The 13,070-nt window shown below is 54.1% G+C and overlaps 1 protein-coding gene across 4 annotated transcripts; it reads left to right on the top strand.

The window, feature by feature from the left end:
- The first annotated feature begins 310 nt into the window (after positions 1-310).
- Epn3 (epsin 3) lies at positions 311-10,454 on the top strand. 4 transcript variants are annotated; one of them, NM_001443735.1, is given in 10 exon segments: positions 311-600; positions 3,580-4,259; positions 5,117-5,235; positions 5,946-6,026; positions 6,219-6,347; positions 7,181-7,268; positions 7,686-7,955; positions 8,083-8,199; positions 8,292-8,525; positions 8,616-10,454. In NM_001443735.1, coding segments are annotated over 9 exon segments (1,908 nt in total). In that variant the 5' UTR covers positions 311-600; positions 3,580-3,718; the 3' UTR covers positions 8,945-10,454.
- The last annotated feature ends 2,616 nt before the right edge of the window (positions 10,455-13,070 follow it).

Genomic DNA, 13,070 nt, shown 5'->3' with positions numbered 1-13,070 from the left:
CAGGCCAGGCATGATCCTCCCGGACGTAGTAGGAGAGGCAGAGTCCTCAGGCCCCCAAGACCAGCCCCAGGGAATGTTCTGTCTTCTACTTTAATGTCCTCCTGACTTGGAGGGTTAGGGCTGGTAACCCTCTCCCACTTCTAGCTGAGGCAGGGGAAAGGTTAACTCACTGCGGGGTGGTTGTGGATGAGCTCCAACTCTGTACCCCCTGGGGTCACCGGCTGACAAACAGGCCAGCCTCCTCCCCTGAAGGCACCGCCCGGCAGACTGCAGGAAGGGGTTAAACACGCCCGCCCGCCCGTCATCCTGTGTCCTGTTACTGCTGAGGCAGACCTGCCTGGCCAGCTGAACAACTTTCCTCCCGAGAGTGCTGGCCGGCAGGAGTCGAAGAGGCAGCCGCCAGAGGCTGAGCTGCAAACCGCTGGGGGACCCTGCGGTCCTTCAGAGAGCTCTGTGCCTCTCGGTCGAGGGTGGGGCTCCCGGGACCAGGGTCTATGGTGGATGGCTCTGGAGCTGCTCCTGAAGCGGTGCCATCTCCCTACAAGTCAGAGGGTCACTGCAGAGGCTGCTGGGGCTGGGGCGAGGGAGCCCACTCTGGAGGTAAGCTCCCTCCCGCGCCGCGGTGGCGCCCTGCATGAAGGCGGGGGCTAGCGTGGGCTTAGGACTTAGTCTCTTTCCCAACCTTTAGAGGGAGTAAGGCAAGGCTGTGAAGGCACCTGGAGGCTTCTAACCTGCAACTTCTCTACCTTCCTATCCCCCAGAAAGGGGACTCAGGGCCACCTGGAGATTCCTGGTAGCATTTCTCTCAAATCCTGGTATATCTCTGTATTTGCACCTTTAACCTCAGAATGACCCTTTAGTCCACTGCTCCCCAGGACACAGCCAACTCAGGTCTGATGAAGCCACAGCCTAGGACTAGCTAATATCCAGTCCCCTATTCCCTCTAGCAGCAGGAAGGACACTGCCACTCCTCCATTGCTTACTCTGGACCTGATGGGGACAGAGGATGGGGAGGGGCGCTGGCTGATGGGGTGCACACATACTTTGGCAAATTCATGCATGTGATTGGTTCTTTCCGTCTCTCTGAACCTCCACCCTGGGGATGCCATCTGCTTCCTCAGTGCTGACTTTTAGGAATCTCTCCATCCCCCATGCTGGCACCCTTCTGGATTTGTGTCCTGAGAAATCCCACTGCTCCAAATCTCTTTGGGAACCTGCGTGTAGGTGGGAGTCTATACTCTGTGCCCGTTCCCCCCTCCCAGACCACTCCTCTGCTAGTAACCTCCTGCCTTCTTTCCATCTCTGAAGTAGCCTCCCCAGGTCCTGGCTGGCTTCTCAGTGTCCTTCCCTCCACCTGGCAGGGTCTGGCTCAAGGTCACTGCAGTAATTCCATACCGGCTGCCCAGGGCTGCCGCTGCCGCACTGCCTTATCGACAGCTTGGTTTGTGTTTCACTCCTTTTTATCCCTGGGCATATTGTGTTCAATAAAACCTTCTGCTTGTAACACCACTGGCAGGGCTCCCAGCCGCGCCTCCTGCCTTCCTTCCCTCCCAACTTAGGCTTCAAGCATGCTCTGGGACCTCACCCTGGTTTTCTTCCTCCTTAGTGTGTCCCTACTGGGTTAAACTCCACGAGAGTCTACGAATGGCCAGGGTGGAGTCTCAGGCATCTCCCTGTGTATTCTTCCCTCAGTTCTAGCAAAGGTGTGTCCACAGTGTCCACCTTGCTCCTAGAACAAAAACCCAGGTAGGGCCGTGGAACCTACACAAACGGTCCCTTTGCCATGGAGGCTGGTTGTATCCACCCTGGCGAAGTAGGAAGGCCTAGGAAGCCAGGCCCAGGTAGGGTTCTGGTGGAGTCAGGATGTCTGATCTGACTGGTTCTGCCAATTCCAGCGGCCAGCAGGGAGGAGCGAGCACACCAGGGCGGGCTTCATGCACAATTATTCCCCATCTTGACTCTGCCACTGCCAGCCCGCCCTCCCACTGGGGAGGTGAACACAGGCCTGAGTCATTAACGAGGGGGAGGGCAGGAGTTTAACAAGTTGTGGCTGTGGCATTCCCACAGAAGGCCAGCTGGACAGAAAGACGGAAGGTAGGCAACACTATGGGCCAGTGGGGATCCAATTTCCACACAATCTCATCCTTCCTTTGGCTCAAGATTGGGACCTGTGAAGACTTGTGGGTACTTTGAACTGAGTTGATCTTGTGTGCTGTAAAGACAAACGACCTATATTCGTCCTCCACTCAGGAGGCTGGGACAGCCAAGGCCCAACAGGGTAGGGGCTGGAGGGTGATCTGGGCAGGGTATTATATGGGTATAATCTGGGCAGGCTGACAGGAGGTGAGGAGGTCATGGAGAAAGGGGAGTCTATGCTGATCCAGCTTCTGTGTGTGTGTGTGTGTGTGTGTGTGTGTGTGTGTGTGTGTGTACATGTATTCATGTGCAAAACTCTATTAGTGCCATGTGATGGCAGAGGGCTCCCACTTTGGGTTTCTGGTAAGCACACCCTCTCTCTCCAGGGGGGCTCTTCTCCACTTTCTGACACTGTGAAAAGACATGTGACGATCCTCCTTCTGAGTCTGCCTCTATTGGCTATCAGAGGTCTTCTGTACGCCTAAGGTCTCAGTTTGCTTGGACTGCCCCTGCCCTCAGGGAACTTCCATTCTGCCTGAAAAGGCGGTTCTGAGACAAGTAATTAGATGAATTAATTAGCAAACAAGGTGACACTGACAATAAGTATTGAATTAGTCTCAAGGAGACCTAGGTGTTGTCAAGGCTCGGCCCTGCCACCTACTAGGCCCGTGACATAGGCGGGTCACAGCAGCCCTGTGTGTGTGCCAGCAAGGGGTGGCTGAGTCTCTGGAGAGAAGCGGCCTTCAAGGCATGCTCCTTCCCTGGGCTGTCTGATCAGGCCACACACTCCTGGCCTTGCTGGTCCCCTCCATCTTGATTTTCCCATTGTACCTCTCCCCGAGTGCCGCCTCCTTTAGGAGGTATCCCAGTTTGTCCCTTGCTTGTGCCTTATTGTTCCTGAGCATCTGTGTTCTGTCTCTAGGATGTGGCTGCTCCACAGGCAGATCGTGGGGGTCAGAAAGGACTCCCAGGACATGAGTGTTGAATGAATTAAATTATGAAAGGTGACCATCTGAGGAAAAAAAGGATGAAGGGCTAAACTGGAAAAGCTGTAGCACACATGGAGGGGGAGACAAGTATACGCGGGAGGGAGAGTGACAGTCCTAGTGTCACTCTATGGTCCTCGAAATCACACATTCAGACCTTCAGGTGGAGGGAGGAATGCCCCTACTTAGCAGCTCTGTGATCTGGGGGCATCGCTGACAGATCATCTGAGTCCCACTGTCCCCATATGTGGCTAGAGAGAGGGGTTGATGTCTTGGTCTGGTGGTTGTATAAGATAAGCATGGCAAACAGTGTCCATTGGATCATGAGTGCAATACGAGAAACAAAAGTTGGCCAAAAGCTGTCCCTGGTAGCGAGGACACTCTGGCTGTGCCATGCTTGACAGAGTAGACAGTAAGGAAGCCGCTGACCCTGAATTCTAGATCCTCTCTTTTGCAGCCCCATGTGGAATCCAAGGACACAGCCGCCCTGCTGAAAGCAAGGCGGCCCATCCTTCGAGACCGTGACTTCAAGACGGTGGCGCTCGGCCCTCTACCTCCGACGGGGGCGGGGGCCGCCCACCTCCAAGTCCCCAACTATGACAACCTCTGCGCTCCGACGCCAGGTGAAGAACATTGTTCACAACTACTCTGAGGCCGAGATCAAGGTCCGTGAAGCCACCAGCAATGACCCCTGGGGCCCACCCAGTTCGCTCATGTCAGAGATTGCTGACCTGACCTTCAACACAGTGGCCTTTGCCGAGGTTATGGGTATGGTGTGGCGGCGGCTCAACGACAGTGGTAAGAACTGGCGGCATGTATACAAGGCTCTGACACTGTTGGACTACCTGCTCAAGACGGGCTCGGAGCGAGTGGCACACCAGTGCCGTGAGAACCTCTACACCATCCAGACTCTCAAGGACTTCCAGTATATTGACCGCGATGGCAAGGACCAAGGCGTCAATGTTCGTGAGAAGGTCAAACAGGTGATGGCCCTTCTCAAGGACGAGGAGCGCCTGCGACAAGAGCGAACCCATGCTCTCAAGACCAAAGAGCGAATGGCTCTGGAAGGCATGGGCATTGGCAGCGGGCAGCTGGGCTTCAGCCGCAGATCTCGGGGCTCCCCCTCTTCTTACACATGTGAGTAGGCCCTGATGGGATGGCTTGGAGAGTGTGGTGGTGGTGATAGGCCAGCTGTAGTCATGACTCTGCAACCAGGAGCCTCAAGATAGTTCCTTACCTCAAAAGGTGATTGGATCCATTCAGATAAATAATGTAATGTGAAAAGCTGTGGAGAGGGTGGCTTGGAGGTCAAAATGCAGGCTCTGGAGTTGCATACCATTCATTCTGTTCCTTCCAAGCCGAGTGGCTTGGGCAACCAGCTCCATAGAGATACACCTCCCTCCCTGTATTGTATGATTTGAGGAATGAATGAGAGACAACCTGAATGCCCTTGACCTTTCTACTCAGAGACCCAAGGTTCTGTAAACCCCTGCCACTCGAGGGAATTGTCCTTGAAAACAAGGGTGGACGATGTTGAAACCTTTGTCCTGATGGCTCCCCAAAAGTGGTGGAGGCCTTTGTGACCTGAGGAACAACAGAAAGGCTCTCCTTCCATAAAGCCCATGATGGCCTGCTTGGAGCTCCGAGGCTGTGATTTTGTTTGATTAGTAGATCCCTTCCTCCTAATCCCTGTGGCCCCAAACAGGCTAGGGTCTTATTGGAACTGCTCAAGAGCTGAAGTCAGGGACCTGCATTAAGTCCTGACTTGGGACTATTGCCAGGTCCCCTGAGATGGTGTCTACTCCTTGTCAAGGTGGCCCTGGCATCTAGCAGTGCAGTGGAAAAGTCCACAAAGGGGTGTCCAGTGTACTGCCTGGCTCACGAGTGCCTGAAAAGCCACTCTCCTCTGGCTCACTCTGTGAGCCCCAGCTTCCCAGCAGGCAGAGAGGGGAGCGTGGGTACTGGTGTGCTCACAGACCCCACACTTCTTGCAGCTGCATCCTCGTCCCCGCGCTATGCCTCAGACTTGGAGCAGGCAAGGCCCCAGACTTCTGGAGAAGAGGAGCTGCAGCTACAGCTGGCCTTGGCCATGAGCCGTGAAGAAGCTGAAAAGGTGAGATCTGAGACTGTCCAGGGCACCTATGGAGGAAGGAAAGGAGGCTGGTGTCCACTAGCCTCCATTTGGGCTCTCTACCCTGGACCTGGAGACCCACTCTAGCTCCCAAGACAGCACAGAGCCTGTTGGTGTTCCTGGTCTGTCCCAGTCACAGACCCAACCTTTGGTGTTCTCAAGCAGGACCCAAAAGGGCGGTGTGTAGGGGATCTATGGTGTATCTTAGGGGCCTGCTATCTCTTGGTTTGGGAGAAGTGTGGGCTGCCGACACCTTCTGAGAAAACACTGTGTCGATTGCTCCTTCCCGCCAGCCGTCTTTTGGAAGGACAGGGACAACACCTCTGATACCTCATTGTCCTTGCTATTACCTCGATGGATCCAGATAGAGCAGGCAGGAAACATATATGTCTCTTACATGGATGGGCTATGGAAGTTCTCAGGGTACCCAGAAGAAAAAGATAGGTGAGACCTGAGACTGTACAGGGTGGCTGTTGAAGGAAGGAAAGGACTTCAGTGCTCACTAGCCTCCATTTGGGAGGCTGATTCTTAAGCTGCACTTCAGACCCAGGCAGGGAAACAGCCACCCTTTCAAAGCCCCTTGAGCAAGGGGCATTTCCGTCACCATGCCACGACCGGCAGGACTGTGCTGGCACTCTAGCCCTCGGGTGAGAGCACTGTTGCAAGTTCACTCCTCTCTTCCTCCCTCACAGCCAGTCCCCCCAGCCTCCCACAGAGACGAGGACCTGCAGTTGCAGTTGGCTCTGAGCCTGAGCCGGCAAGAGCATGAGAAGGTAGTCGTAGAGAGGCCGAGTCACCTGGGCCATAGGTGCTGACCATGATTTGGTGCTGGTGAAGGCATTGGTGGCAGTTCTAGGGGGCACTAATCACTTCTCTGCTGCTGCTGCGCTCACCCGGGTACCTCCCACCTGCTCTCTGCTGACCCCAGTCAGCGGTTCCTTCATACCTTACCTGTCGTTCTGCAGGGGGGGAGATCCTGGAAGGGAGATGACTTTCCAGTGGCCAATGGCGCGGAACCTGCTGGCCAACATCGACGGGACAGAGAGCCCGAGAGAGAAGAGAGAAAGGAGGAGGAGAAGCTGAAAACTAGCCAGGTAGAGAGTGGGTTGGGGATTGGGGCTGCCCGGGACTGGCATACCTAAGCTGGCACCTGTGCAGTGTGCAGAGCAGAGCTTTCTACAAACGCTAAATGGGGAGTGAAGGTAGCAGAGCACGGCAGGGGCTGGGGACTGAGCTGAAACAAAGGGCACGTCAGAGTCGCGGTGGACACTCCTTGGTCCACCTGCCACTTAGTGGCTTGGGACACTACTGGCCTCAGTTTCCCTTTTTGCACAGTAGGTGTTTTGGACAGTTCCAGCTCTCCTCTTGTAGAATCATATGATGCTGTGAGTCTGGCCCTAGGAGCTGGTTCAGCACATGATGCTAAAAATATCTCAAGTTCTCTGGGAAGGGGAGCAGGTGGCCACTGAAAACAAGACAGCCTTGCATGCTATTCATGCTGCCCCTGGGGTACTTCTCCATCCTTCTTCTCTGTGTCTATGGTGGCCATTTTCTCTTGGGTACTAGCTAAGGAAAAAAGTCATTGAAAAAAAGATCTGTCTTGACTACCCCTTTCTGTTGGCCTGGGATCTATCCCAGCTCTGTGTCCCTGGCTATATAACTTCAGGCAAATCGCCTCCCCTATCTGGCCTTCAACTAGTTGGTTCATCTGTAAAATGAACTACCTCACAAGAGTGTTATGAAATGGGGCACTAGATGGATGAGGAAATGTTTTATAAATAGGAAATGCTGATCAGAGGTGAAGGGTCATTAAAAGATGCTTGTGGAATGAAGGAGGGGCATGAGCTGGCTCCTGGCCACAGGTCAGGCCTCCCCTCCCTTCAGGCCCCACCCACTTCTGAGCCATGGCTGCCTCTCCACTCCACAGTCCTCCATCCTGGACTTGGCTGATGTCTTCGCACCTGCCCCGGCCCTGCCTTCCACACACTGCTCTGCTGACCCATGGGACATCCCAGGTGGGCATGCAGGGTTCCCAGATTGGCCCCTAAGAACCCTGCTTCCTCCCAGCCACTTGCTGGCAAACTGCCTCCTCTCCATCACTTAGGATCACTGTGCTGCCTCTAGAATGGGATTTTTGAAGTAAGGGCCAGGGGAGCCCACCTGCAGATCTTAGCTCATGAGAGGCTCAGCAGAAGGCCAGGCTGCCCTCACTGGCTAGGCAAGCCCTGACTGAACCTACATTCCCAGGATTGCAGATCCAGGCTCCTGGCCTCGTTAAACATGGGCTTGAGAGTGCTGCTTCCTCAAGTCAGCATCCCATGTGTGAAGCGGGTACCACATCACCCAACCTGGTCTGGGCAAGTGGGAAGGCCCTTGAACGAAGGGTGGGGAGGGTTGGGATAATAAATGTGCTATCTTTCTCTCCTTTCCAGGTCTCAGGCCGAACACAGAGCCAAGTGGCTCCTCTTGGGGACCCTCTGCAGACCCCTGGTCTCCAGTGCCCTCTGGGAATGCCCTGTCCCGAAGCCAGCCTTGGGATTTACTTCCTACTCTTTCTTCCTCTGAGCCCTGGGGCAGGACCCCAGTGCTGCCTTCTGGACCCCCCATCACAGACCCCTGGGCACCAAGCTCCCCTACCCCAAAACTCCCCAGCACTGGAGTGGACCCTTGGGGGGCCTCTGTGGAGACGTCTAACACCTCTGGTAAGTGGAGGGCTTACGGGGGTAGGAAGCTGGGGACTTCCCTTTCCCTCCAATCCAATTACAGTGAGACCATTTCCCAGACGCATCCTTATCCTTTCTTCTAGCTCACTCCCTTTCTTCTGGCTAGCTCTAGGTGGTGCCTCGCCCTTCGACCCATTTGCCAAACCTCTAGAATCCACAGAACCCATGGAGAGCCGGGACAGTGCCCAAGCCCTGCCCAAGGGAAAGTCCCCCAGCCCTGTGGGTGAGCAAGAGGCCGGGGAATACAGTTGCTTGGTCCAGGGGCGCCTCTGCCCTCTTCCTTCCTCACCGCTGAACTGATCAACTCTCTTCTAGAGCTAGACCCATTTGGAGACTCCAGCCCCAGTTGCAAACAAAATGGTGTGAAGGAGACTGAAGCTCTTGACCTGGGTGTGCTAGGAGAGGCGCTAACGCAGCAGCCAGGAAAGGAAGCGCGCCCCTGCCGGACTCCAGAGTCCTTCCTGGGCCCCTCTGCCTCTTCTTTGGTCAACTTGGACTCACTAGTCAAGGCACCCCTGGCTGCAAGGACCCGGAACCCCTTCTTGACAGGTAGAACACCCTGGCCTGGTGTCTGGGACCCCACGGGGCCGCCCCTCTCCCGCCATTGCCAAGTCCCTATACTTTATCCTCTGTCCTCAGGTCTGAGTGCTCCGTCCCCCACTAATCCGTTTGGCGCAGGCGAACAGGGCAGGCCGACCCTGAACCAGATGCGCACCGGCTCCCCTGCGCTGGGCCTGCCGCCGGGAGGACCCGTCGGGGTGCCTTTGGGCTCAATGACCTACAGCGCCTCCCTGCCCCTTCCGCTCAGCAGCGTGCCGGTCGGCGCGACCCTCCCCGCCTCGGTCAGCGTCTTCCCACAAGCGGGAGCCTTCGCCCCGCCGCCGGCGAGCCTGCCTCAGCCGTTGCTGCCCACGTCAGACCCGGTGGGGCCATTGCCCCCGCAGGCTGGCACTAATCCCTTCCTCTGAGACGCTTCAGCGCCTGCGCGCGAGGCCCCGCCTCCTCGAGGGCGGATCCTGCAAGTTGAGCATTGGATCTGTGGACCCCTGACAGATCCTGAAACCAAGCTAGGGACTGACTGCATCTTGGGATCGAGGACTACGCCCGCCTAATAAAGACTGGAATCTACGTCCTCAGCTCTTACCAATGGACTTTTTGAGGGGTGTGGCAGCTGGATCCGGACCCCAGCACCTATTATTACCTGCTGAGACAGAAACTCCTTGACAGTCTGAATTCCCTCAGAGTCCTCTTAACCCCCATTCCCCTCTCTTGTTGGCCTGGTGCCCTCCTCCTACTCTCTCATTCATTCAGGCATTCGTCCATCACACGCGAAATATTCCTAAAGTAAGGGGTGACAACATTTGCTCATTCTTTGACGCGCTATGCACCTTAGGCAGAGAATTTCACCCAATCATATTGCAAGGAGCCTCGGCGTTAACTTCAGCGTTTGTAAGGCCCTACCTATGCTGAATATGCAGTGCTTGTCCAAAACTGGGTTAAGAATTTCAAAACAGAGTTGATAAATCTGGCGACACATAAGGGTGATCCCAGCATTTAAGGGGGTGGAGGTAAGAGGATCCTGAGTTCAAGGCCAGCCTGGGCTCAATATTTTTTTTTAAAGATAAGGCAGAAGAATAATAAACTAAAGGTCCAAACTTCCCAGGTAAGGTAGCACAGGCCTTTCTTACTACTCCTGTTTAATGGCCAACGGAGGCTTTCAAGAGGTACAGTGACATGTTCTAAGTCACAAAGCTGGAGTAACATGGGTCTGGGATTCAGAGTCAGACAGTATGGCTCCCTGGGGAGGATCAGGTTTAATTCAGCAAACACTGACTAGGCTGTCTTGGACAAAATGCTGGGTTCACCCAGGATGACTGAACCCACACCTTCCAGGAGCTAGGAAGACAAAACGGTAGTAGACAAGCCAGTAGCACTGAATATAGTTGTGGCACAGCCAGCCACGGGAAATATCTTATGTCTGACTGAATCATCTTAAATTCAACTCTGCCCCTGTCCCTTTCCTGAGGGCTGAAAAGACCAACCTTGGCCATCAGAAGTCTTGATCTCTGTGGGGTTATTGCAGGGTTTAGGAAACCAAATGCAGACAGCACCTGGATTTCTGCCTTGAGGGTTACCATGGCTACCCATGTGTGCTCAGGACCCAGGATCTGACCTGGCAGACAGCCTAGTCTGGCTTTGCTCTCTTTGGGGTCACCACGAGCATGTGGACTTCCTCAGCCTGAAGCACCATAGCTGGGGAGAGGTGGCCCAGTGTCACTGTCCTTCCTAGGTACATGGGCAGGAGCTGTTGTGGTTGTACGGGGGCGAGGCAGCCACAGGGCTGCTGCAGGTAGGAGGGGCAAGAGCAGCTGCTTAAAAGCTGGGCCTGCCAAACTCTGCTCCAGGGCTGAACTTAATGATAATCGCTTGGTAATGAGTGGTTAGTCGCTCTTGAGTAAATGACTTCACCTCTCTGTGTCTATGCCTCTGTTTCCTTCTTTGCAAGAATTCCTTCCTTGTTGGGTTGCTATGTGGATGCTCCCATGACAGTTGAGCATCCATCCCTGTCTGCCCTCTGCTCCACCGAAACCCGGAAGGTTCAATACTCCTTGGCCCCAGGGCTCTGCTGCCCCATACCTCTGCCCCTCCTCCCCCGAGCCCCGAAGAACAGGTTGGTGGCCTTGCTTCCTGAAGTTATAAGGCTTACCTTCCTCCCAAGACTGGCACTCTGTTCTGCCCTGTCTGGGGCAACCACTCCCCATTCCCAGCATGCTTTCCTCATGGCTCAGCTCTCACCCCAGTTCCACATTAACTCCCTGATCCCGGATCTCTCATCCATCTCCATCCATGTCTGCCATCACCCCAAACCCTTGGCACTCGCGACAGGGCTCTCTGTCTCCCCTGGGAACTGCTTTCCTGGCACTAGAACATGTCCTTTTTTTTTTTTAAGATTTATTTATTTATTTCAAGTATGTGGGTACACTGTAGCTGTCTTCAGACACACCAGGAGAGGGGATCGGATACCATTACAGATGGTTGTGAGCCACCATGTGGTTGCTGGGAATTGAACTCAGGACCTCTGGGAGAGCAGTCAGTGCTCTTAACCGCTGAGCCATCTCTCCAGCCCTAGAACATGTCTTATACCCCCAAGCCTGTGCCCTTATCCTCAGACTCCGTGTTAGGAGTCCCATCTCTCTTCTAGGCCTTCAATTCACTTTCTTCCAGGCAGATCCTGCTTGCCAACATACAGCCTCCTTGGCTTCATCTGTCTCAAAACCAAAGCCATTGTTTCCTTCTTTCCCATTTCTCAATGGTGGGCCGCCTGTTCTCAGCTTGGTATCGCTAGGACTACACTCACCAGGTCCAGCCCAGGGTCTGCTAAAGCCAGAGAACATTTGACTTCTCTGTAGGCACTTCATTATGTGTGTGTGTGTGTGTGTGTGTGTGTGTGTGTGTGTGTGTGTGTGTGTGGTCTGTGGGTGGAGTTCAGAGGACAACTTCACATTCATTCCTCAGGTACCTTTCACATTTTGAGACAGGGTTTATTTTTTTCGTTTAACATTTCATTATTTTATGTACATTGGTGTTGTGCCTGCATATGTTCGAGCACTACGTGCATGAGTTACAGTTGTGAGCCACCATTGGCCAGGGGCAGGATTTAATGAATCCTCTGGAAGAACAATCAGCCCTCTCAACCAGCAGACCATCTCTGTAGCCCAAGAAAAGATTTCCTCTTGGCGTGGAACTTTGCCAGGTAGACCAAGCTAGAAGGCCACTGAACTCCAGGCATCCAGTCTACCTCTGCCTCCTGCCTCATCACTGCTGCGGTTATGCTGTTGCTTTTGTTTTCTGTAGGTTTGTGGGGATGGAACTCGAACCCTCACATTCATGAAATGAGCACTTTTATTGACTGAGTCCATCCTTCCCCCCGACCCCCTTATTTTAGATGAGGTCTTTTTTTGCAGCTCAAATTGACCTTGAACTCGTGCTCTTTCAGTCTCAGCCTCTAGCCTCATATCTCCTTAGCTCAGCACCGAGATGTACAGGTATGCGCCACCATGCCTAGCTGCTCTTAAGATCCCTGTAGCTCTGCTTCTAGGATGCTACAGTGTCTGAATTTATGCATGGGTCCTGCCTGCCTATGCTGTCATGATTCAAGGAGTATGGACCTGAGCTCTCTTCTCTCAATATGCTGCTTTGTCAAAAGCTCTCCACAAAGAAAATCCTTTTCTCTTTCCCAACAGCCTCCCTTCTGTTCATCAAGCCCTTACTCCTTCCATTCTGCATGCAGGTATTCAGACCGACAGACCCAAAAAAGACCTCTGGACCTCCTATGGCTCCATCTTCTTCAGAGCAAGGCCTTACCCTTTTATGTTAACTGACACCCCTCTCCTCAAGGTTCCCTTCCTCTGCAGTTTTACCCCTATCCCCCAGTAAGACAGGAGGCTCCCTGTCTCTCCTGTGTGCTGCCATGACCCCTTCGTTAAACCTGCTTCCATTCTTTCCCCGTTTCCAGACCTAAGAGGCTACTATCCTGATTAAAATGGTCTGGGCAGCAGTGGCGCACACCTTTGATCCCAGCACTCGGGAGACAGGGACAGTAGATCTCTGTGAGTTCAAGGCCAGCCTGGTCTGCAGAGCAGGTTCCAGGACAGCCAGGGCTACACAGAGAAACCCTGTCTTGGAGGAGGGGGAGGGCCCAAAAACAAACAAACAATACACCAGGCAGGCAAGCTCCTCAGCAGCCTCCTCCCTATGTCATTAGGAGCTCTCCTGCTGAGGCATGTGTAGCATGTATAAGGCCCTGGATTGCATCCCCAGCAATGCCTCCTCCTCAGAGTTCACCCCCTGTCCCAGACCTAGTCCTGCCCACTCCTCTAACTTCCATGGCCGGCTAGTTTTATGTCAACTTGACACAAGCTAGACTGATTTGGAAGCAGGGAGCTTAGCTGAGAAAATGTGTCCTCATCAGACTGACTTGTGGGCAAGCCTGGGGTGCATTTTCTTCACTGATGATTGATGTTTGAGGGTGATCAGTGCCTGCCACCCCTGGGTTAGTGGTCCTATGTACTAGAAGGCAGGCTGAGCAAGACA

Source organism: Rattus norvegicus, chromosome 10, assembly GCF_021556685.1.
Source record: "Rattus norvegicus strain SHRSP/BbbUtx chromosome 10, alternate assembly SHRSP_T2T, whole genome shotgun sequence".
NCBI classification, from domain to species: domain Eukaryota; kingdom Metazoa; phylum Chordata; class Mammalia; order Rodentia; family Muridae; genus Rattus; species Rattus norvegicus.
The sequence above is the reverse complement of the archived record's forward strand: the minus strand, read 5'-3'. Positions and strand labels throughout refer to the sequence as shown.